The sequence below is a fragment of the Etheostoma cragini genome, chromosome 23 (assembly GCF_013103735.1).
Source record: "Etheostoma cragini isolate CJK2018 chromosome 23, CSU_Ecrag_1.0, whole genome shotgun sequence".
NCBI classification, from domain to species: domain Eukaryota; kingdom Metazoa; phylum Chordata; class Actinopteri; order Perciformes; family Percidae; genus Etheostoma; species Etheostoma cragini.
In genome coordinates, this window is record NC_048429.1 from 18,867,014 (window position 1) to 18,893,410 (window position 26,397).

The 26,397-nt window shown below is 39.4% G+C and overlaps 2 protein-coding genes across 2 annotated transcripts; both read right to left on the reverse strand.

Moving 5' to 3' along the window:
• Positions 1 to 1,102: 1,102 nt before the first annotated feature.
• On the reverse strand, positions 1,103 to 9,258 carry LOC117938821 (sorting nexin-4-like). Its single transcript, XM_034863728.1, has 14 exons — positions 9,145 to 9,258; positions 8,442 to 8,566; positions 8,147 to 8,285; positions 6,716 to 6,865; positions 6,581 to 6,628; positions 6,426 to 6,481; positions 5,436 to 5,508; positions 4,636 to 4,697; positions 4,351 to 4,416; positions 4,171 to 4,260; positions 2,404 to 2,503; positions 2,092 to 2,237; positions 1,867 to 1,981; positions 1,103 to 1,771 (listed from the first exon to the last, which is right to left on the reverse strand). The coding sequence occupies exons 1-14, from the start codon at positions 9,232 to 9,234 to the stop codon at positions 1,724 to 1,726; spliced, it is 1,308 nt and encodes a 435-aa protein (XP_034719619.1). The 5' UTR covers positions 9,235 to 9,258; the 3' UTR covers positions 1,103 to 1,723.
• Positions 9,259 to 11,924: 2,666 nt separating this feature from the next.
• On the reverse strand, positions 11,925 to 25,779 carry pnpla3 (patatin-like phospholipase domain containing 3). The gene is made up of 9 exons (XM_034863909.1): positions 25,404 to 25,779; positions 24,408 to 24,640; positions 23,788 to 23,853; positions 19,294 to 19,503; positions 18,364 to 18,424; positions 18,058 to 18,237; positions 17,813 to 17,945; positions 15,041 to 15,148; positions 11,925 to 12,851 (listed from the first exon to the last, which is right to left on the reverse strand). The coding sequence occupies exons 1-9, from the start codon at positions 25,588 to 25,590 to the stop codon at positions 12,611 to 12,613; spliced, it is 1,419 nt and encodes a 472-aa protein (XP_034719800.1). The 5' UTR covers positions 25,591 to 25,779; the 3' UTR covers positions 11,925 to 12,610.
• Positions 25,780 to 26,397: the final 618 nt, after the last annotated feature.

The window sequence follows — 26,397 nt, forward strand, 5'->3', positions numbered from 1 at the left end:
AGAACAAGCGAAAGCTATACATCCAAATTGAGGTTTTAAATTTGAAGTATAAAAGGGCATGCACACACAAAGCTTATTGCTGGCAAGTGTCAAAAACAGGAAAGAAAACGTTATTTAACCATGATGTAAGACAAACAAGTCATTGAATGAAGATTAAATTCAACTAACTAAATAAAATACTTTTATTGCCATGTCTGTCAAATTGCCCTGGACTTAATCAATATATTGTACTCTCTTCACTTTGATTGATTCATGAATCATGAATGCAAGCAATTACATCATGGCAGAGGAAAATAGAGGAAATGTAATGCCATGTGTTTTTTTTTTTTTAATAAGTATCATCATTTCATTTGTTTTTTATCACAATATACACACTCCTGAATGCTAAATGAGCACTATACATGTACATGTTTAGCTCAAGTTGTATTCACACCTGTAGCTCACTTAATTTGGTTTAGACCAAGGGGAAATAGGAAAAATTGCTGCTTTTTAGTTCTGGTCCAATTTGGTTAAAACTTAACCCCAGGCTAACTCATAACTAAGAGCCATGTTTCCATGGTAACAATCAATGACACCCGTTGACCAGTGGCACCATATAACAAAAGATGAAAACATGGCCACTGCATCTCAAATGCATTGTAACTTGCACTGTGCTGAAATACTATGCTAATGGAAGTTTTGTAATGTTACACAGAATTTTCCTACTTTGAAACAGAGGTTTGACAGGTTTCAGTTCGATAAAAGTCATTGCAAATGAGTCTTACTTCATAAAGATATTCAAGTATAAATGTTCTTAGGGGTCCTAATTTAACGATGTAAGTGCACGACGTGAAGCGCCTGGCGCGGGTGCGTTTAGGGCCTGTCCGAATCCACTTTTGCTAGTTTGACAGCAGAAAAAAGGGTGTGTGCACGCCGGGCGCATGGTTCAAAAGGGTTGTATGTGTGTTTTGGGTGTAACATTCAATAAACCAATCTCCCATCTCCCATTCCCTTTAAAAGCCAGGCGCGTTTGTACCTTGGCGCGTTGCTATTGTGATGAAGGATCTACACGGTAATATATATTTTTTTAATCTTTTGCATGTTTGTCTGCTGTGCATAAGCCTGGATGCATTTTACCAACGCGTTGTTAAAATAACAATGAAATTGCGCTAATGATTTTAGACAAGGTTTTCTTTTTGGTCAATGGCGAGAACACTTCCCGCTGCCTTAAGATAACAATTCGTCAAGAATGCACCTGAACGCACCTCTCAGTAAGACCAGCACGGCCATGGGCGCAGGTGCATTTGCTATTTACACGACGCGGGCGCTGTACGGTCTTAAAATATCAAAGACAGTTGTGCCGGGCTTTGCGCCGCGCTGCTCCGGGTGCAAGATCAGGCCCAAATGTCTATCTGAAGTCAAAATGTATTTATGTGAAACAAGACACTGTTTTTAAACTGCTTATTTATCCTGTATAACCATGCCATGGTCTCCAGTGTCTCACTCATGTGCTTTGTGTGCTCCACCACCACCTCGCTTTTCACTCCACAACAGGTTAACAGTGGATGGAAATTACTACTGAACATTTGTTGCATTTGAACTCGTTTTGTGAAAACACTTCAAACTACATCATCTTTATACGCACGTTGTTTGTAAACCATAGCCACAAGACATTGGCATCAATTTCCAGCATCCACAGCTGAGCATTACTGAGGGTGGAAGTCCTTTGAAAATGGTTTCACCATTACATCTTGAGGAAACATTCTTTGGCATTGCTCCACATTTGTATTCCCTGCATTAAGAGAGAGGAAAAAGAAACCCATTTTCAGGAACATGACCAGTCCATTTGTCCTGTAACTTTTAGACAGCTGTTGTGCTCCTCTGTACCTTTTTGCACATGCTGATTTGCATGACAGCATAGTTGATGAGCGCTTCTCGCAGATCTTTGTCTTTCTGCTCCTTAAAGCGCTGCATATCCACCCACGCCCTTTCAACATGCTCTCTGTAGTAAAACAGATCCAATAAAGCACACAGGCAAAAATTGGCAAATATATTACGGATAATCATGTACAGAACATTTTTCTGGCTGCTTTCACAAACAATCTGACTCACTTGCACTCGACTGTTTTCTCCTTGACGCTGTCTTCACCCTCTGCTATTAGCTCCTCCAGCAGCTTGATTCTGGCCTCCCTTTGCACAGGTGCCTCTTGGCCAAAAAGCTTGTTGGTCATGCCTTTGAAGGAGAACGTCCGCACAATCTAAGGACGGCATAAATAGAGAAGACAGTTCAATTTGGAAGTTGTTAACATCTGCTCAACTGTCTTACCGTGTTTGAAAATCAGCAATCACTGCTTAAGAATAAAGGCAGATTCATGCTTCTGTTTCTACCCACGGCCTTAACAAACAAAGCAAAAGAAAATGTACCCCTGTAGTCAGCTCCTCATGTTGCTGCTTCTTTGAGATGAGGTCCTGGGAGGCCATCTCAAACTCAAATTGGGTCAGCTCGTGTTTCCTGCACACTGCCCTGCCAAAGCAAAGTGTTCTTGATAATATCATGCTGCTCTTATGCTCTAATACAAGCATTTGGCATAGCCATATATCATAGCCAATATCCAGTGACCACAGATGTGATTAGGGTCGCAAATGTCCAAGAATATTCAATGTGGGAATTTTAGGAATACAGGGGTTATCTGCTCAGGCTGTATTTACCAAATCATAAGCAGAAATAATTCATTATTTTGCCAAATTAATTAATTCATTAGTCAAAAACAGTGTGTAATGTGACACGTGATGAGTAAGCTTCATTGCCAGTTAAAGGTCCCGTGGCATGACAATTTCATTTTCTGAGGTTTTTTAACATTAATAAGCGTTCCCCCAGCCTGCCTATGGTCCCCCTGTGGGTAGAAATCCTGCTCTGCCTTTGAGAAAATGAAAGCTCAGATGGGCCGATCTGGAATCTTGCTCTTTAGCAGGTAATTAGGGACAAGGTTACCTCACCTTTCTCTGCTTTGCCCGCCCAGAGAATTTGGCCCACCCATGAGACATGGCCCAGTATTAGGGGACCGCTAAGGTCTATATAAAAGAGACTTTAGATACAGTATTAGGGGACCACTAAGGTCTATATAAAAGAGACTTTAGATACAGTATTAGGGGACCACTAAGGTCTATATAAAAGAGACTTCAGATACAGCATTAGGGGACCACTAAGGTCTATATAAAAAGAGACTTCAGATACAGTATTAGGGGACCACTAAGGTCTAAATGAATGAATGGAAATATTTTACTTAGAATCCACAATTAGCATGCTCAATGAAGCTACGCTCCACATAGTAACTGCTATCAAGCAAAAATTAGAAGGTGTCAACAAGTGCTTTGCTTTAGCTAATATCTGCTGTTTAACTGAAATATAATTGATCCAAAATATATTCACTATAATCAACACTTTCATGAAAGCATGTATCCTTTGGCTCAGACAGTGAAGTTGTGTGGGCTGCACATGTCACTGGAGATTGCACTGTACATCTAGATAGTTGTAATTTTACTGAATTCTTATTTAATGGATTGCTGGCAAATGATCTGTAAATGTGATGGTGCAGGTTACAGTTCAGTAATATTCAGGGCTTAAAGTACTCTGGCCTGGTGCTGGATTTTCGGCGTATGACTATTTAAAAAAAAAAAAAAAAAAAAAAAAGATTCAGGCTCAGGATTTTTTCCCACTTTAAGCCCTTATTCATATTCCCCCCTTAAATAAGTACCCTATTAAAAGGAAAGATTTTTACATTGACATTGTGCAAAACCCATCCAAACTTAACTTCCCTTGGGGAAACCCTAGATGTGATACAATAAAACCCGTGGTGGAATGTAAGTAGGAACATTTACTTAAATACTGCACTTCAGTACAAATGTTGAGGTACCTGTACTTTACTTGAGTCTTTTCTTTTCATGCCACTTTATACTTCTACTCCACTATATTTTAGAGAGAAATATTGTACTTTTTACTCCACTACATAAATCTGACAGCTTTAGTTTTGAGCTCTGGTTTTATGCCAATGTGTATTGGTGGAATGACCAGTGATGCCTGCGTAATACTGATGGGATTGAGACTAAAAAGGTGGGGCTCATGTAACCATGATTGAACCAAATCAGATATTAATATGTACATTGTTTAGAGGATCTTTAAAATTGTCTTACCTCAGACTTTCAGCATAGAAGAGATATTCTTTCAGTTGGTCTGCATAATGTTCCTCTTCTTCTAAGATGTCATCAATTGAGGCAGCATATCTACAGGTGAGTGACAAAAAACATCTGTCTTCACAAGCAACACAGCTGGGTTAATGAGGCAGTAACGATCCTACAGTATCCATTACTCACGCATCCATATGATGACCGGCACTTTGCAGTCCATCCCCCATCTCTTTCTCTATGGCGCTCCACTCACTGCAGTGGACACACACACACACACACACACACACACACACACACACACACACACACACACACACACACACACACACACACACACACACACACACACACACACACACACACACACACACACACACACACACACACACACACACACGAAAGGATCAACTTCAGAATTTCTTGTCCTTTTTAGTCATGCGCAAATATAAAATCATATGCTTGTTGTCAAACCTGAAGACTCTCCCATAGTTTCCATGGACCTTGTAAACACCGTAGAGTCTATCTGCAACCCTCTAAAAGAGACACAGAAAATACATGAAAGGTCAGTAACCTACTGAATGGATCTTGTGGTGAGAATGAACTTTCAATATCGGTATCAAATTATTTAGTATTTTCTCTTGAGACTTACTGCGTTCAGTTTCAGCCACTAGCACTGACATGTATTTACGTCGCTAAAACAAATAATTTTGTAATAACAAAGTATCAAATTATAATGTAAAAACATTTTCAGCTCATTGTTTGCAGCATTTGCATCTTCTGCTTTATATGGATCGTCAGGAAAGGCAGAGAGAAAGAGGGGACACGCATCAAAGGGCCGCGGGTAGGACTCAAACCTGAGCCACTGTGATAAGAACTCAAGGCTTAATGGTATGCGCTACCGGGGGGCGCCCATTCCAGCCGGAATGTCAGGCTGCAACTTTATTGTTTTGGTTGACTCTCCCTGCTCTCAGTGTTTTAGTAAGAGACTAGCTGTCGAGCAGCAGCAGAATATTGGACTCCAGTCATCAACAAACACAGCTCCAAATGAGTGATAATGTTGACCTTTAACTGCTGGATGTGTGAATAAGCAACTGTTCGCCAATAAGTATATATCTATATCTATACTGTATACAGTATGTGCTTCAGCACAACCAAAACATCAGTTATTGCAGTTTAAAGATTTAAAGCATGAAACAATTTAATAAAATATTATAGAAAACATGAATTCAATCTGTGTGTGTGTGTGTGTGTGTGTGTGTGTGTGGACTTACTGCCCGTGCTCGGAGCAGCTGAGATGTGTGAGACTGCAGCTCATCGCTGTAGTGTTTCATCTCCATGAAGCGTCTGGGTTAGAGAAAATGTACAAAAGACAGTGATTACAATTTCCTTTACCTACCATCTCCCCAGCTATTTAAATGTGTATGGGTTTTAATTCAACCTATAAACCTGGAGTGCGGAACTTCGATTACCCCCTCTGGCAGGGAGAGTGTGAGTCATAAAACACAGTCTTGCGGCTGGCTCTCCCCCGTTACTGTTAGTCAAGGTATTAGGTAATAATGGTGGAACTAAACTACTCCTTTGGAGTATCAACATCCGTCTGGTGCGCCAGCATGGAAATGTCACCACCGAAACCATAACCACTGTATATTGTTTACCAATAACATAAACTAAGAATTACAGAGAGCTTTCCCTCGTGGCAATAGGCCGATCAGCATTGTGTGAACTTGTTTGACGTTCATTTATATGTAGAAGTTCTGCATTCTGGGTCTAAATTATTGTTTCTTTTGTTATTCTTTCAATTTTTATAATATTCTTTTAATATTTTGATTATCAATTAAAAATTTAAGTCATTTTTCAAACAGAAATGCCAAACATTTGGGCATGTTTCACTGTTTTCTAAGGTTTGAAAGACCAAATGATGAATATATTAACCAATAAAAAAAATAAAAGGTTTAATTGATGAATCCACACATCGAGTAAAGCACCAAAATATTCTGTAATCATATAATTGCTTTTGAAATGGCTCATATAACTGCTATTTAGAAAAAGTTTATCTAACATCTTATTATATCTTAATAATTACATCAGGTTAGCTCTGTTAAACATAGAGCTCCAATTTAAAAAAAAGGACTCTTGATGATCACAGATGGATTCTTTTGACAGTACAATGTAACTTTTAGCAATCTTTTCAATCCAATTACACAACACAAAAACACAATGTACAAACCTTGTTACATTGTGTTTAGGAAACACTTACTTACTTATCTGGATTTCTCACCCTGAAGGTGGCACTGAGAGCCCTGATCCTGGAATCGGCCTGAAATAGAAGCATCAATAGGTGGTCAAGCTTTGTGAACACTGAACTATGTGTAAGCATTGCCTGTACAAATAAAAAGATAGGGGTTCCACAAAGTACCTTTGCCTGAAATCCTGTCTCATACACCACTTCCTTCCAGCCATGTTCCTGCCACACAGCAATGAACAAAAAGTTATTCACTGAGCCGCTGATCTGTTAATCATCACATAACTGACCCAGAGCTGCAGCGTGTACCTCAGTGAGAAAGTGGTGGAGGATCTTGTCATTGGAGAGGACTGGATGTGATGCCACACGAAGCAGAAAGTTCTCCAGCCCGATCCTGCGCCGCTCCACAAAGTCTGGGTCCATGTTGTCTGCAGACAGCTTGTGCCACACAAACTCCGCCTGCATGCCAGAGAGCAAAGAAACGGCCTACATTTTAGTCCTCACTTCTGCAGTTCCTTTACTTGCAGCTGTGTGTAAGTTCAAGTGTGTATTATATCTTGCTAAAAAAATAGGGTTGCACCACACTAAAATAGTAATTAAGTGAATTATAAGTAACTAAAATGGCACCTCCCCAAGTTGCATGCTAAACAATAGGAGAGAAATGGGACAGAAAGTGGTAACTTTTGACTCTTGCTGATGTTATTTTGGTGACAACATTTATGTGTGATACAGCCACCTTTAGCTTCATAAAAGTTATTTTAGTACAAGAGAAACAATTATCCAAGCACTTTTATACAAAATAACATATAGTGGTTTTCTTTTCTTTTTTTAGCTACATTCATTTATTTTATTTGTAGCTAATGGGTCTGTATGTTTGTCATCTATCCATCAGAATTTCCGGTAATTGCTTCTATGTTCTTTATTTACCTAAATTGCATTATCTGTACTTCCTGGTTCAGACGTTCTGTTTGGCTGGATTTGGTCCAAATAGGCAACATTGGTCCATAGTGGGTGTGTTGTCGTAGCAACCTAGACCATTTATATTAGTTGTTTTGTCATCATTGACTATATTAACATGTTCACAATATTCAGTTTTTTGCCCTTATTCCAAATTAGACGATATTCCGACTAAGCTATTTACATGGCTAATGAAAGTGAATATTCCACTAATATTCCGTTTATATGTAGCCGTGCAAATGACAAATGACATTCCTTCAATCTGTTTCTGGAAAGTGGTTATGAGGATCAATACGAGAGACATTTGGTAATCATTGGTCATTGTTTAGGTACATTAAACCAAGTTAAGCCTTTTCCTCGCCATAAATGCCAATGAAGAAGAAAACAATTCAATTCCATTTCAATTTACAATTTTCAACAATGTGAGATTGGATTTTGGTAAAGTTATTTTGACAGGCTTAAGCGTTCATGACAAGATATGGCCATGAGGAATTTGGTGATCATTGGTCGTTGTTTAGTACAAATTACGTAAAGCTTTTTCAGAATGATATGTGTCAACTTTATTTTTTTAAACTAAATTGAGCTTGAGGTTTTCAAAAAAAGTGGTGGGTACAAAATGATTAATAGCGATGTATTAAGGTACAGTACGCGTCCTCGTTCTGAACGCAAGGCATAAAGACACATAGCAAAGGATATTAGTTCTTAAACCAAAATGTGGTGGTGTATCTATAGCCTTAGACATTTCTTAACAGGTTTTGGAAAGCAGATCCACACTAAACTCACTCTCTTCTCAGGCAAAGGGGGGACCACGATGTATGGATAGGTAACTAACAGGTAGTTCCGCAGCAGTTCAAATTCACTGTATCTCCTCCACAGAGAGTCAGGAGCTGGGTTACGACCTTCCGCGACTGCATCCATGGGCCTTTAAAGATTGAGTCAGATAACCATTTTGTTAAGCTGTTTTTGCACAGTGACAAAATACAGAAGCAAATGCATGCACAGTGGAGCTTGAAGAAGAGGAAATGCTGATAGCTTAACCTACAGCACTTCCTTTTAAATGACTGGCTGCAATTCTCACCGTGTTTCGATGAGGTACACAGTAAACGTTTCCTGCATGTTCACTGCGTTTTTACCACTTCTTTTCTCAGCCTCAGCAACACAGATCTCCATTCTGCGCACGAGAGTGGAGCCCTCTTCCACCATCTAAAGTATCCAATCACACAGTATCATTAATACTCTGAAAACATGCAAAACGTCTGGGTCAATGTAGGCTTTTGTTAGCTAACAGCTGTGCATATAACATAGAACACAGTATTTATTAAGCAAGCTAATGTAACGTTAAAAGCATGAAAAAAACAGTAGTCTGGGCGAGTCATAGCTTCATTCGTTCTGAGAACGTTCAATGTAACCAAAAACTAACGTTTCCAGAACGTTAAAAAAAACTTTCTTATGCAACCAAAACACAACCAAACCTAACCTTCAGGGAACGTTCCCGCATCAAAAAACGAACGTTTCCAGAACGTTCTGGGAACCAAAAATTGTTAGCTTGGTTACGTCGGAGTCCATTATGACAAAAGCAATGTTAATGGCAAACACGTTAACTGAATTGTGCCGAATTCAACGTGTACTAACTAGCATTCGGCTAGCTTGTCTGACATACAGTTAAGCTAGCTCTGCCCTGAGCTTACTGTTAGCAAACAATTCACTGTAACGGGAACACTGCCAGTATCTACTGCTAGAGTGAGAGCAATTGTAACTACTGCTACTAGCTACTGTTTTACCGTGTTGTTTAAGCTGTTGCTCCCGTCTGCAGCTGTGTTGTCTGACTCTTCGTCAGTGGCCACCGACTCATCCCTCCCATCCTCCGCCATCCTTTTAATCTCCTGAGTGATGATGTTGGTGTTGAGCCAGCACGCATGCGCAGAGCATCCCATCACCCAACAGATGTTATGGTTGTTTTTTTGTTATACATGCATCCATGAACAGATGTTGAACTATTTTCAAAAATGCATATTAAGCTAAAATGAACACATCCACTAGATGTGCTGACAATGTAGGGAAACTATTTTTTAAGAACTTTATAAAGAATGTGTATATAGTGCAAAGTCAGAGATTTTACATAATTGTGACAAACTATAATCATGAAAAGCAATTTAAGACGTTTCTTCTTTGAAGTTTAAATTCAAGATTAATTTGTAGTCAGTAACGTTATTCAACACGGTTGCACACCGAAATACATTTTAGTCTATTTACACATGAAATTAATTTAATTATCCCTCACTGAATTATTTTAAGTAACAGAACCACATGTGCTTAGAAAATGGCATAGAAAATCCCTTCGGAAATGTATGATTACTTTCACAAAGTTGGAGCGCTTCTCCGACAAAAATCCGAAGCAGAAAAGGATTTATTGCCAAGTAAGTAACACTTATTAAAAGGAAATAACAGCCAATAGAAAAAATGTGCGCGATATAAGGTCTTTACATACAGAGCCTTAAGTTCATTGTAAAAAAAAGTTTTAGTTCATGTTCTCCAGCAAAACAAAGTGTTTCCTGTATAATGATATGATGATGGGTAATGGAATTCTGGGTAAACAACACTAAAGTTCAAGAGGCTAACCTGCAAAAATAAACAGCAAAACAAGATAGTTTTACTCAATTGTCACTATTTGGTGTAGGACACTCAAATAAATGAAACAATGGATTTAAATAGTTTAATCTTAAGAGAATCTCACAGTGGAATAACATTCTTTCACATTCAAGTCACAAGAGATGTAAGAACAGAAGGTTGGACCATATCCACTGATAACACAGTAATTACAACAACACTGGTGGCACTTTTTTAATCAGCACAGTCAGCATCAGTGTTGCTTTTGCAATTTCCCAGCAGCCACCTGACACAATCGTGGAACTTTGTTGCTGGCTTTAGAAAACGGCCTGCATTAAACTGCAGAAGGTATTGGTCAGTAATGTCTATGATCAGTGTCTTATTTGGTAAATTTATCTCAATATTTCAAGTTCTGTGACCCAGTAAACTGTGTTTGAAGGACACTTTAGTAGCTTTGGCCATCATTTCTATCAGCCACGATTACAATCTTATCACCAAAGTAATCAGCAGGGCCGAGCTCCAGCTGCGGCCACTGAGGGAACACTGTCAAACTGGTCAGATTTGATGAGAAATTAGAATAGATTAGCCATAATTTGTTTTTCTTCCCTAAAAAGTGAAAAAAGCTGAAAAGGGGCTTCACATTTTTTAGAAGGAGGGGATCACTAATTTACAGAGAGTAGGCCAAGATTTCTCCAATACGATTGCCAGAAGTTGCATCATATCCCCTAGAAGTCATCATATGGTGCCTGGAGACATCACAACTGTAAAAACAGACATGACCTTTACAGACAGATATACTTCACATGGTCAAGGAAAACCTGGAAAAGTCATGGAATATTAAAATCTCATTTTCCACGCCTGGAAGAGTCGAGGCATTTTGTTGTGTTAAAAGCAATTAGTTGTTCCAGTAATCCTTCATGGATAACCCTCCGTGTTTTATTTTACTGAAGCTGTAGACGTGATGTAGCTCTAATATGCGGTGATTTGCGTTTTGTTCACAACACAGTTTTATCATTATCTCCCTGCGTTCAATCTCTCCCTCCAGCTAGCTGAAATTGTTTGAAAATGATATTTTTGAACAATACTGGGGAGGTTTACATTTACTATTTCTTGGCTCTCTAATAACAGATGCAATTTGTATCTGTGAGAAGCCTTACTACGGCCTGCATCGCCCTGCAATGCCCTTCTATGCCCTACAACGCCCTACTATGCCCTTCTACGCCCTACTTTGCCCTGCTACGCCCTTCAATGCCCTATTACGCCCTAATACGCCCTCCTATACCCTACTTTCTACTGCATATCATACCCCAACTGACACATTTTGACACAGCCTACCAAGAGCCAATAAATAAAATTGAATTGAATAGAGAGCTACGAAATATTATGTAGTATGTATGCATTGCTTTTGCAACCCAAAATGTTTTGTAATGAAATGCATTAAATACACTAATGGTACAATAGGTCTCATTTCTCCTCATGCTGGAAAGCCGGTTCCAGCCTGATATTATAATTCAATTCAATTATATTTATAGTATCAATTCATAATAAGAGCTCTCTCAAGACACTTTACAAATAGAGTAGGTCTAGACCACACTCTTTAATTTACAAGGACCCAACAATTCTAGTCCAAAAGCGAGCAACTAGTGCGACAGTGGAGAGGAAAAACTCTTTTAGGAAGAAACCTGGGACAGACCCAGGCTCTTGGTAGGCGGTGTCTGACAGGGCCGGTTGGGGGTGTGATGCACAGTGGCAATAACAGTAAAAAAAAAAAGATAATGGAACAGTGACTAGAAATAGTAATTGTAGTAGTTCATGGTATAGGAGGGCATTACAGGGCGTAGCAGGGCGTAGCGGGACCATGGTGACAGCTGCAACCATGATTTTGGAGCCCCCCAAATCCAAGGAAAACTGCTGGGCTTGAAAGAACATACGGCCTCCAGGGAATGAATTCCCAGAGCGAGGTTACTAACAAGCATTTCTGGGACATGGATGCACACAAATGGAAAGACAGAGGAGAGAGGAGCTCAGTGTTTCAAAGGAAGTCCCCCAGCTGTCTAAAACTATAACAGCATAATCAAGAGCTGGTACAAGGCAGACCTGAGTCTTATAGGAAATGCACTGCAGGAAGTGTGAAGTACTTGAACTAAAACATTTAGAGATTGAAAAAAGCTTTTCATACAATAATTACCATTTGGAGTAAAGTGTAGTATACAGCTATGCTTGTGTTACACGCAAGTGACCATTGAAATCCTATTGCAAGTCCTTGAAAAGTCATGGAAAAGTGTTTGAAATTTGCACATGAAAAATGTGTGGGAACCCTTCTCTTGATTCAAGAAGCTGTAATGGAATGTGGAATGACTGCTACATTACAGTATATTTGAAAGAAAGGTAGGTAGGGTTGTAATGAGACTGAAACTAGTCACATGGCTGTGCTGTGCATTAAAACAGATTATAAAACATGTCCATGAGCCTGAGTGAGTTGTGACACCTGGAGTGTTCAGAGTCAGAGATGAATCAGTGTTTCCTTGAAACATTTACGCACCATTGGTTCAATATTGAACCACTCCATTAATCCACTAGCTCCTCACAGAAAGTGAACATTTGATCAAATCATTGTCAAAGTTCTGGTCCTGAATCATTTTACTGTGGTTCGGGGCTCTTGAGATCTTCCTGTGAGCCGACAAAGAAGCAGACTTGTTGCGGAGAGGAGGAGACGGTGTGAGAATGCTTTTGGGACGAGGAGGAGGTAGATTTGGTGTACTCCCAGTAGTTGCTGGGGAGGTCTAGGGAGGAAAGTGCAGGCAGGTGGTCTCTCTGCATTGGTTTCTCACACTCTGTAGGTAGAGGCGGCGCACTCAAGCATTTCCTCAGGCCTGGCTCACTGGAAAGTGAATTACACAGATGTTTAAGAGTTTATTTCACAAAAAACACATTCATGAATAGAAGCAAAATGCAACAAAGTTCAAAGGTTCTTCGTTACCAGAACTTCTGGGCAAACGAGAGCGCCGCACTTGATTTTTATTGTTTGGCTACAATGCACGCGCAATGGATGCGGACCGTTCTGTTGTGCTATGAAATGTATCTTTTAACTGGCATGCGGTGGTTTAATGTGAAACAAACATAGGATCACACTGTGATCCATTTCTGTGTTCGCACAAACCTCACGCATGCAGAGCGGATCTCCCTGGAGCATACGCACCACTTACGCGCTGCTCTTGTGTCCGGTGTAGCCAGTTTAATTGATTATAGTGGAAGCGTAGAGTTTATTAAATGTGTCTGTGTAAGTCATCAAAATCTTCCCAAACATTTACTTCACCATATGCAGAGTCATGCTGCTACTGAGGTTTTCCTTAACAAAGAGCTTGAGAGAGAAGCTCAATTAAGTGAGTGTGATTGTAAGATTTTTGAATGTTGGGCAAGGGAAAAATGATGGGTGCAATCTCGTCTGATTCCGCTGTCAAAAAGTAATTTTTGGATGCTTTTAGATAACCTGACAAGCAATTTACTTGAAGCATACTGAGGCTTTTACTGCAATGACGTGTTTGCATGAAGACACTTTCTCTAAAATGCTTAATGCCTTGAACTCATTTTTCAAATGATATTTGAAAAAAAACGTGTCCAAATTTTAGATACACAGGTCACATATGTTGAGGTTTGAACTGAACTATTTGGTCTACTAAAATGCCAGTTGTTTAAATCATAATACTACATATAGTTATGTCATGTGTGAAAGTCCAGTAGGCAAACAGGTTTCCTGTTCTACTGCATTGGTCTGAAAAATCAGGACAAAAACTGGTGAAGTTATGTTGTGTCTGTGTCATCCTGTTTTGGGTCACTTTGACATCAACAAGGGCTTAAGCGTCCTCCACTGGGAAAACAAAGCGGTCATGTTTGTGATGGATAGATAAACCGCCTGCAGTGGCAATTGTTGATGCAACAGCATCTTACTGGTCTTATAATACATCTATGAACGGGAGAAGATGGCTAGCAGTAAAACAAAGCACCTTAAACACAAATGGATAAAGAATAGGGTCTTTTGAACGGCATGTTGGGTTTAAAGCCCTTCTCTACATGACAGAAGATATTTGCATGTACTGTTGATGTGAACTCTGTTACCAATAGAGTATATGTCCAGTCTCCAATACGTCTTGAGCATTAAAAACTTGAAAAAATTATTACTTTTAAAGTACATTTATCTTATTATTATCAACAGATAAATAAATGTGCTAGGAGTTTCATACGGGTTCTTAAATGATACTTTTTTTGATTTCTTTTTTTAAAATCCATTATAACAAAAGAAATTACACCATTACAGCACAAATCTTACTGTTCATATTTTAGCTCCTACTACATGAACATGTGTCTCTACGACATGTAAGGTTAGACAGCCAATCATAGACATTATTAGGTCTTGGTAGAAGCATGCTTCATGCTGATTGGCTCAATAACGCTGATGAAATTGACTACTTAGGTAGAAATTGGGTATTCAATGACGATGCATCTTTCAATACTATAGGGGCAATTTGGTCGGTGCCTAAAACATATTTAATTCAGTACCCAACCATACTCTTTTGTTCTTTGTATTGTTATGTAATTTTTTGCTATTTCCATTTATGTACAGCCTTCTTGGTTTGTAATTTGCTGGTAGATAACTGTATGACTATGGCCATCTTAGAAGACAGCCTACACCCTTTGAATAGGTAATTCCAGTATTTCCTCTCTGGACATAGGTTTATGGTTGTAGAACTACAAAATTTAAAAACAGTTTTGTCCCCGTGGCAATCACTCTGTTAAACAAACTGTAGAATTACTTGCACACAATGCACAAGCACCTTCATCAAGTTCTAGCTGTAGAATTTCTCCAAGTCAGTGTGGTCATGTACTGTTTTTTTCTTCCATGTTCTACTGTCTATTTGATATATTTGAATGTTTTGTGTGTTACATTCATGTTATGTGGTTTTAAGGATGTCTTGCCTCTTAGACTGTAAGCCTAGTTTACTTACGGGTACCAATAAAGCAACCTGACCTGCCCTGACTGAATGTTGCACTGTATGAAAAACCATCTGTTACCCAATTGAGTTAGCGGGTGCTCCTTTCCAGGCCTGTTGGTACATGTCACCTGCTACCCCATACAGCCATCGCATATCAGCTGGCACCTCTGGGATCCACTCCACAAACCTGGGGCAGAGCAGAAATCAGATTATACGATGTTCAACACGGAAACAAGCAACTTGGTCATGGACCTGACTGAAAGGGTTTTCAGTGCAGAACTCTTTTGTTTGAAAATAGGGACAAAGATCATCATAGACTAAAAAATACTGGTAATAGCTTCCATCTATGAAAAGTGAAGCCAATGCAGAAATGCCACCTGCATTCTGTCTAATTTCTAGCAGGGGGCAAGTCCACTGGTTGCAAAAAGAAGTCAGTTTCTATAGAAGTCTATGGGGAAACGGTTTTCCCTGCATAAAGTGCATAGGTTTTGGCGCCCCCCAAAGAGGTCTTAAGCCAGCGCCAAAGAAAAATTACCAGCGCCAAAATGTCTGATTTCAGCAGAGTTCAGCGGCCAGCCTCCCTCTCATCCATAGCTAACATATTTCACCCAGCTGGTAAGACTGCTAGCGCTACTGGGATCTCCGTTTGCAGGTTTCAGGCTGTACCTGACCCTCCTGGTGGTCATGCCGCTGCTGATGGGCGCAGAGCTGTTTGACGGCATCAGTATTAAATGTAGACAGTTTCACAACTGGTTGAAAATGTCTCAAAGTCACGTAAATAGTACTCCTGTGTTTTTTACAGTTGGTATTAACATTCACTATAAAAAGGTTAAATTGCAATTTATCTGCGATTCACATGTATGCATGAACTGTGGTGGTCGGTTACACTGTCGGCTCAACGTTACTGATCATTTTTTGATCAATATTATGTAGAAAACCTTACACTTCATGTTTTTTATCATGGTATTATTGTACAAATCAGCAGTAAAAGCAGTAGGCTATGTAAGTCAATCTAACATTTTTCAAAAAAAGTGACCATAAGCCCTGTTTATAGGCCTACTGATGAGACAACTGGACTTTAGTGTCAAGTGTAGTCTATCCAGGCTAACGTCCTGGATGTACTGAATAAAATGATATTCCATTATAATTTTTTGAAATGTTACCTGCCACTAGAATTTTGTGAGTTCATTGCCATAAATAAAGCAGTTTTTACAATAAAGTACAGGCTAAAAATTTATCGGAATGCAAGAATTGAAGTCTTTTACCCTCAAAACCTCCAGGTTCAGGACCCCCAGAACCCCCTGCATAATGTGTCCCACCCCAAGTCCAATACTGAGCAAGGAAAAACCTAGGAAATGACCGCACTCACTTGATTTATTACCTCCATAAACATTTTTTTCAATGGATTTATGGTCTCAATTGCTACTTTCAAGTCTTCACTACAGCAAGATGTTCATTTTGTAAATTATGGTCCCATACATACCTTGTACATTACTGTGAAATTTTTTTTAAATGTATAAACCAAGGGAAATTCCTAGTAACTACTACTTTGCAGTTGCTACATGTCAATAAATCTTTTTCGGATTCATTTATTTTAAAATAGATAAAGCAGGGGATGCTCAATCACTTTACCTAACTTTCTGTACAAGCACCTGGAAGGTCCTGGCCCTCATGCCAGACTTTTATTTATGGACTTTTCATCAGCGTTGAATATTACCAAGCCACATATTTTAGCTTGAAAACTGCGGACCTATTTCAATCTTGCTTTTGGTTGCTTCCCAGGTTTAAATAAAAGATAAGAGAAATTCTGAAAAGTTAAATGTAAAGTTAAATGTGTCCAAATTGACACAAAAACAAGTTTCTCATTCTTTAAAAGTTTAAGCACTAAAATGAGTCAAAGTCTATAAACAACAACAAGTTTGTTAAGCTTTTAAATAGTATGCGCATAAATGTATACAAGTTTTACATACACAGGTTGGTTGACTTTTAGAAATATATGTTTTTTATAATCTTTTTTAATTTGTCAATTTATATTACAGGCTTGCAGTAAATAAAGAAAGAAAACCTGCACTTAACATTTTCAAAGGCATTATTAGTAATATATTGATCATCGCAGAATTGCCGGATCGTGATATTATCGGTATCGTGAGCCATGTATCGTATCATGAGATACCCTGTGTTGTAGAGTAATTTAACACACAGACGACCCTGCCGTTTGCCTGCCTCATACTGTTCTGCCGTACATGAATGACGGCAGCACCCGGAGGTCACGTTAGATTAGGCGCCTAAGAAGGGTTGAAAATCTGCAACTGTCCCTTTTTAGCACTTAGCTTGGCGGGCCGAAATAGCAACCATAAACAGCACTGGCTCTAGCCTTTTACTGCTTCCTGTTTGGTGCACGAGGGAGGGAACCCATTGGTTGTTGACAATTTTCACATGATTTAACTTTGCTACCAAGACCTTAAACTTACGTTATTATCAAAACACGTTTGACTTTGTTGGAACATCAAGACGGGAAAAAGAGTTTCATGACCACCTTACACCAAACGATTGAGACGGCTGGCTCTCAATGAGACCACAACTCTGGTAAGACTCTCATGATTTCTTTCTGATACAGGGAAATAATCTGCGACAACAGAATCGCCTGAAAAATTGTTTGGTGTTAGCTGCATCATCCTCCTCAGCTTCCCCCAGTTACATAAACATGGTCACGTCCGGTTTCAAAAAACCAAGATGCCAACGCCTGAATTTGAGGCATCAAAAAGGTAATCCACAAACCAATGGGTGACGTCACTGTTTCTACGTCCTTTTAATTAGTAAAGTCTATGGTTTAGATCGACAGTGTACTCACCTCTGTGCTACTGAGTAGGCCGACTGCACAGGTAGTGTGTAGGGCATGAGCATGTAGGAGGCCACTCTCACTGGCAGCATTTTGGACACCTTGGCATACAGGCCGGATTTGTCTTGGCAGGCCTCACAGAACACTGACAGACACACAGACAACCCATCAACCATACTTCACAGAGGCATCACAAAATCTTGGCTCAAATGTATCTTCATGACTAAAAGTCAATAGAGTCTTGGATGACACCACACCTTTCTTGATGGGCGAAGGCAGAACAATTTGCTCATCTAGCCACCAGTGCTGTTTTCGCAGTAAGCGGAGTCTCCGTTGCACCCAGTCTTGTGTGGTTTCTGTATGCGTGCTGCAGCAGGTGGTGGGCGGGCTCTCTGGCATAGCGGGGCCCGAGGTTGGATGATCGAGCATCAGCAGGTCTGGCACCACAAAACATGACATCAGTGAAACAGTCCAAAGGTTAAGCAAGCGGCTAATAGGGATGCATCATAACTAGGTGAGCTTATCTGAGAGTCACAGTAGTAAAACAGTAGGAGGATACTCACTGTTTTCTTCAAGGAAGCGTAGAGCATCCTTATAACCGCTCTGACACATGTCAGCCATTACCTGTGGAAAGCAAAAAGATTATCTTGTGTACGGGAAATATCTGTCTTTTTCTCAACTGTCTAAAAATGGCTCAACCATAACTGTCCAGTAAGCTATTTTCATAAAAGAAAACTCATTAATAAAAAAACAAAAACAGAAATGGATCAGAAAACATCAAACATCTTATTCAATGTTCAAATATCTTATTTCTGACTTTCTCAATGGAAAAGGTAAATTTGTGTGGGCTCTAGCTCCACAATAAGAAGACAAAACAATAAACTGTATTGTACAGTATACATTTACTGTGTCATAAGTTTAAAAAAAATGGTAAAAGGAAAATAATTGAGAAATTGTATTGCATTCTAGTGTTGTCCAGCAGAGGTTTATGGAAATTTTACATGCGTACAAATGCAATACCTTTATTCAATCAGCTTTTTTTGTGTTTTGGTTTGATTTCTGAGTTTTAATGTTGTTCTTTTAACATATGTTTTTTTAATTAAAATTATGAAACAGTAAAAGCGATAGAGGATATACAAAAAATAGTAAAAACAATGTGTATCGTATTTCATTATTTATGTTAAAGGTTAGAGCCAAGGGGAAATGCAGATTTGAGTAGGTTCATTACAATTCCTCTCACGTTGCACACATTAATTAGAACCATTGCTGATATAGGAAAATCGATTGGTGCAGCTTTATTTTTGTCATAAATTACTCTGATTCAAAACCTTGATATTTATTTTATTTTATTTATTTAGTGAGTAAACAACACCCAAAATTTAAATTCTACCTAAAAAGTGCACAACCATTTAGCATAATTGTTTTGTTATAGTCTTTTTTTTTAAATCTACATTATCAACTGCACGTCCCTCTGAGGCTGAGGCATGACCTACCTTGGTTTCTGGGGGAAACAGGGCCTTGCTTAGGCGGTACATGTTGCCCAGGTTCATCTGGATGCTGGTGTTGGTGAAGCGCAGCTCGTGGAAGCTGGTAGAGTTGTCACGAGGACAGATGTCAGACTCGCCAGAGAAGGGAGAGATGGTGATGGTGTTCTTAAGCTCAGACTGCGGCAGGTTGTTACTCATCCCACCATCCACGTAACGCTAAAGAAACAAAATAAAATGGAAGAAAAAACGTACTGTATGTATAGGGCTGGTTACCGAATTCAATACTCTTTAGGCACTGACCTAAATTGCCTCTAAAGTATCCAGTATCGAAAAATGCCTCGTCATTCAATACCCAATTCCAATACCTAAGGAGTGGTCTCTCGATGCCAGACCTTCCTCAACCGTGGTGCGAAGGAGGGTCTGGCGAATCCACACAGCATTCCCGGATAGGAGAAAAACATGCTGCGTTGTATTTGCAGCTGTCTAATTTTACACGCCGTAGAGGCAGACAGGAAAGATAGAAGGCAGAAGATTGTTGCCCTATGTAAGTACCTACTTACATTCAAAAGTTGAAGTAGTTAAAACTTTGTTTGAAGAGTAGTTTGCAGTAAAGTATGTTCAATCACTGCACTGTCTATCTAGGATATTGGTCATGATTATGGTACATTGAGCAATTCCCTTGTGATCTGAGATCCCTCTGACATTATGAGCTAAAGACACTTCATGCCCTGCTTACACGTGCATGGTTATTCTGAACACATTTTCCTTTGTTTGTGCCCTTTGTTTTTACACAAACTGAGAATTGGCCTCTGAAGACGAGTCTTTCTAAAAACTCTGGAGATTTTTGAATTTTTTTTGCACGCTTGCATGTAAACTGAGACAAACAGAGGTTAGGGCAGCTGAGGAAATGAGGAAGAGAAGAGAGAGGAGATTTGTTGCTGCAGAGATTTGTTGCTGCTGTTGATATTTTCGGGATTCTGATTGGCTAACGTGGGCTTGAGCTTCTTGTTCTCACCCTGCCACCTATAGGTTTGGCGTGCTCTAGATGGCATTGCTGACATGTATACACGGGTAGGTGTAACCAAACACTTTTCTGAAAACTTAAAGGTGTGCACAACATTATTTTTTTCACGTGTTAACATAGTCCTGGCCTATTAAAAAGCCAACTACACTGTACCAAAACAAGATTTTCCCTTGTCAGTCACATCTCTCTAACAATTTTGGATGTACAAGTGAGATCATTTTTTAAAGACTTAACCCATTTATTTATGTAATAGAATGCTCCAGTTACATTTTAAAGACAACCTCTAAGACATTAGAAAATTAGTTGTTTTTATTTAAAATCATTTTGAGGGTTTAACAGAGGAGAAGAGATTAACCTTATTTCAAGTGTCAGTTGTAAAATCCCCTTCAACTTGGCAGACTTAGCATCTGTGTGTTCCAGCATGACTGAATATAGGTCAGTAAGCAAATGGAGCTTAGGATCCCTTAATGTGCATCTAGAGAATGGCAATGTGTATTTTGATACTTTAGCATACATTATTGAATTTCTTACTCTAATATTGGATTCACTTCATTAGTATTGGGCCTATTTAATCTCACTGGCTGTAATGACAGTTCAGCCACACGAGGTTAGCATTTAGCTCAAAGCACTGCCCGAAGCAAGTGTCTTTACTATTTTAAGAGTGACACAGTTGTTAATTTCCCATCCTGCGCCCAGCTCATTTAAATAGGAAATGCACCTGCGCCCCTCTTTGCACCCATGGGCGTGCTGGTCTTACAGGGAGGTGTGTTCAGGTGCATCGATGGCGTGTTGCTATCTTGTGGTAGCAGAAAGTGATAGCAATGGGAAATGTCACAGTACCTTAAAAAGTAAATATAGCAGCTCAAACATACAGTATCAACTGGGCTTTAGCTTCTCTTGGCTATGAAAAACTGCTGGTAACTACTACTACTACTTGTAATTCATAACAATATCCCTTGAATGTTTCCTCTGAGAAAACTATGAAAGTTGACATTAGACTGCAAGTACCAAATCATTTGAGATCTGAAGAAAGAAACAGGATTTTACATATCTGATACATAGTAGCTGTTGTTTGCTTGAGGAACAACTGCTAAAATGCTAATCTAATCTAAAAAAAATTTCAACCCAAGCAAGTAACAAATTGTTCTCTAAATCTTAATTTCCCTTTATTTCTCTAACTAAAAGCAACTAAACACTGTGTCCATTTGTCCTAATATACGTACCAGATGACATAGCCTTTTTTTAAGTAATGGTTTTACCTTTCAGTTCCCTTTTTAGGAAATTATACAGAACCTATGGGAACGGGTTTGACACGCGTTTGACATTTTTGGTACAAAGCAAAATCCCATGACTTCCCCCAAACTTTCAGGGATTTTACTCATTCCGTGCGGAGTTTAGGGTCGCCCAAGACGACTGTGATTGTTTTAAAGAAATGCCAATAAACCAGAGCATATTTTTCTCCCATCCCAGAATGCCATTAGGACTAGCCAGACCACAGAGCTGTAGAGGAGGGTCTGGCAAAGCGAGACTAGGAACTCTAACCTTTTCCAGGTTTTCTGTGTCCATACTATTTGTCCACAGTGTGTCATGCCTCAGTTCAATGCACATGGAGTTGGTGAGTCACGCTAAACCGGGCTCTGAGGCCGCAGGCAGCAGAAAGTACACAATTAACAGAATACACATACAATGCCTGCAGACAGATTACTGGAGGGGCATTTCAACCTGTATGCACATTAACTGAATCTAGCTTCAGGTTGTTGGACTCACGGTGTTCACTGGTCTGTTCTGACACTGAACTTTGGCCCCAAACCTGGGACACCAGTGTCTATTCAGAGTGAAATATGCCGATATGTTCATTGAATCACTTGTCTGCTGTAAAACTGTCTTACTGGCTATATTAGCCCTCATACATAACCTGGACTATGGTCATAACATCTACATTTTACATCTTATAATTTATTCCCTGTTACATAATGTTCTTATTACTATTGAGTCAGTCAGTTTATAGGTTATTTTGTTTATCTGATATAGTCATAGTCAATATGTTATTATGAATAAAGTATCTATCTATCTAAATTAGAGCTGCTTAGATTAATCGATCAGCTGTCAACTATTAAAACTATCGCAAAATTTTGTGAATTCACTGATTCTTTTTATATGTGAATATTTTCTAGTTTCTTCCCTCTTCTGTGAGAGTAAACTAAATATCTTTGAGTTGTGGAGAAAGCGAGACATAGACTAATCGACAGATTGATTAATTAGATACACTCATTTTAATGAACCTGGAACTGCCCAGTTATTATATGCACCTATTATACCTGATAATGGTTGGATCCAGACATTTATCTGTCAGGATTGTTGTCACTTGACCTTTGTATTGTGCTATTTTTACATTTTCACAGCTGTAAACAGTTTCACTTCAAGTGAAATGTTGGGTCAATGCCGTGAGAAGCTTCCGGCTGATATCACCTGACAACTCAACTCCTTTAAGTGCTTACATTCCATAACTGACAATTCAACAGCTTTTAATACGGTATCCTGTTTCGTTAACTAAACTTCTTCATATTTAAATATATTTCATGTCATCTGGTTGATTTTGTTCATTGCAATAAGCCTGAAATTTGTATTTTGTTACTACTATATAAAGTCATCTGAACACACACACACGCACACGCACACACACACACACACACACACACACACACACACACACACACACACACACACACACACACACACACACACACACACACACACACACACACACACACACACACACACACACACACACACACACACACACACACACACACACACACACACACACAGTAACCATAGCACTGTCAATCCAAATAGAATCACTGTCAAAGTCCAAAAGCAGCTGATAAGTCAATGTACAGGCAACAGTGGTATCAGAAACTATAACTTGCAGCTAAAATGATTATCACAGTACTCTTTCGAAACATGCAAACAACTACTCCTGATTTTTGTAATCAAAACCAAATGATCTCATAGCTGCCTTGCACCTTGACCAATTATTTAGTATTCTCCCAGTCGTTTATTGAGGTTTTACTGCAATACTGTCATGAGGTAGATATGTTTTTGTGTTACAGCTGCACCCAAAGGCAATCCAAATAATCTTCAAAATATTGACCATGATTTTACTTTAAATATAACATTGCGATTCCCCTCTTTCACTTCCTTTTTCAACTTCAACTTGCATGTTGATATATTTATCTTAAAATAAGGACTTTCTTTGCCACTAAAAGTCCCTCCTCCTTTTTGTAGCTTCATTTTTAGTCACATGAGTGTATGGTTCCCAATGAATGGTTTGTAATGTACTCGACAAACAATGTGACTATTTTAGGAGAAGAATTAAAATAATGAAGTACAATTTTTTACAAATTATTGTGCATCCCAAAAGGGGAAACCAAAGCTAAAGCTTGATGAGTAGCCATTCAACCAACGACACCTACCACTCCTTTGAAGGATGGAGGAATCAGCCCACAGTAGATGGGAATGAAACTGCTACAGATCAGCGCCTGAAGACAGAGTTAAACCAGAGCAAATCATATCAATTAGGTTCACAATAAAATTTGGCGTGTCTATTTCCCGTATTTTTTGCACCACACCAAAATAAAGGGATTGCGTCTTTCACAATGCAATTACGCGACACTTAAAGCAGAATTTGGCAGATTTGTCGACTTTGAGATTCCAAAATTACCAAAGAAGCAGAGAGTTTTCATGTTCAGGCTGTAAAACATGTTGTGAGTCAGCTCTGTTTTAAAAATGGAATCACTGTTTTTGCTTGATTTGTTCAAGTCTATGATGGCTAAGGAACGTTTTTACTGACTTTTTTGGGGGCGTTATATTTGGACCAAACTGTAAATGAAAAGGCTTCATGAGAAATGCAACAATACTGTCCAAGAATATTTAACTTTTTCTTTAAAAAAAAGCATCTTAATAAACTCTACATGTCTGGCCCTTGATGTGATTCTCATTTTCCAATGTGGCGCTTAGTGACATTGAGTTTGACACCGCTGCCGTAGAGGCTTCTCAAGATCGACAAGAAAACAATGTCACAAACTCCCCGCACCTGTACAAGTTCCTCCTTACTATCGAACTCCGAGACTAGCACATTCTGCCCGTCAGACACTCTGGTTAGCGAAACGCACAGCCGCCCCGAGGCCAGGACATGTGCATCAGAGGGCAGGTCACGATTCAGGCCAGACTTTAACACCTTGACCAGGTTGAAGTTGGGGTGAAGGGGGCCCAGGTTCCTCTTCCTGGCCTCTTTTGCTACCTCGATCACATCTTCACAACATCGGGCTACAAATGAGAAAGAATAAAGAATTTGAGGCACTGTAAACAAAAACACACATTTTCAAAAGTCAACCTGTGACTGGATCAATAGTCACTAAGGGGTCAGTGACCAACAGTGACCTGAGTCTTCCGAGTACTCAACCTAATCAATTCAGCTTCTTGTTGAGCGATACACTACAGATATCAGCCCTTTTCGACTGCTTATTCATGGGGGAGAAAGCGAAAGGGTGCCTGTGACACACCATCCACACCCAAGAAACAGTTCTCTTATGATCCAGTGGTGCCATGTGTATCGCTTTAAGAAGTATACGTCTATTAATGCATTCATTTATATTAATGTATTTGTAAGCCTATATGTTAATAACATTTAGATGACGTTTATGTTGGACAATCGGAAACGGAATGTTGTTTCAATACTGTTTCGTACTGTATATGAAAAATATCTCAAAAGTACATTCATGATATATTTTGGTATTTCTATATGCAGGAAAATACCTTTTTGGGGAAGTTTAGTCAAGATATTCAACTCAAATCTCAAAATCTACTCAAAACAGTTTTCTCATGCCACCATGTGAACTGAAAACATATCAAAGATACATTTTTCAAATAGCCTATATAATATTTAGCATTAAGATTTAGAAAACTAGGCCTATGCAACAGACCACATTATTAACAATTTCAATAATAATACATGTCTTCCTGTGTCCTCCATATACTGCCTCCAGTGTGCATAAAGCTCAGACTAACGAGCCACAGCGGGTTGTCTTACCTAGGGACGCCTGGCTAGCGAGCACCGAAGCAGTCAGAGCGCCGGCTGAGGCCCCGTACAACTTGGTGGCCCCTTCGACGAGGTAGGGCGCTTTCTCTTGCAAGCAGCTAGCAACTCCGATGTGGTAAATTCCCAGAAACCCGCACCCGGCGAAAGACAGGTTCCAGCCGCTGTTTAGGTCGACCATGGCAGGGCAGACCGTAGAGCGGACAGCCGGAGGAGTCACACGTCTGACGGTGGTGCTCAGATAGTGGAGCAGACCGCATTACTCAACGGGTCAACAACTGGCTCTTTAGAGGAAAGTGCAGGGAGGACGCACTTCTAATGATGCCTTCACTTGCTGTCAGAACTATAAGAACCCCAACATCAGTGGTCCAGTGGTGCGTTTATCATGAAATTAAGGACCTTTAGTGTAGTGTTCTGCTATGAAAATCAACCTATTGGAATTTCTTTTATTGTCCAGCTTTAATGCTATCCAGGGTCGGAGATGTGAAAGTCTTATGAAGGAGGCTATATTTATAACCATAATCCGCACAACCCGGAATATGAGGTTGGCCTGTGACACTAAATGTGCCTGTCGCAGGTTATTTAGAAGCTAAGATTTACGAGAAACAGTAAAGGCAACAAATTTTACTGTGTGCCTGATTGGATCAACGCACGTCTATCAATTCATTTTCCTACACAAGAGCCAATCAACAGCAAGTATGACAGATAACGTGCAGTTACGTCACAACCTCCCTTAGAACAAGAGGCAGAAAAGAAAAAGCACCAACAACCGACCTATCAATTTCTGTTTTGGGATTTATAATGCCTGTTTATTATTTCTATGGTGACAACAGACATTGTTTATAATGGTGATGGAACATTGTCCTTTTCACGGCTGTGTGTGTTCACATGAGAAAAGGGCCTTTAACAAGAAAAAGCAAATTTTAGATTTGGGATAGCTGGTTTTGCCAAGTGTACTTGTACTCACTGTCAGTTGTTTGTGACAATG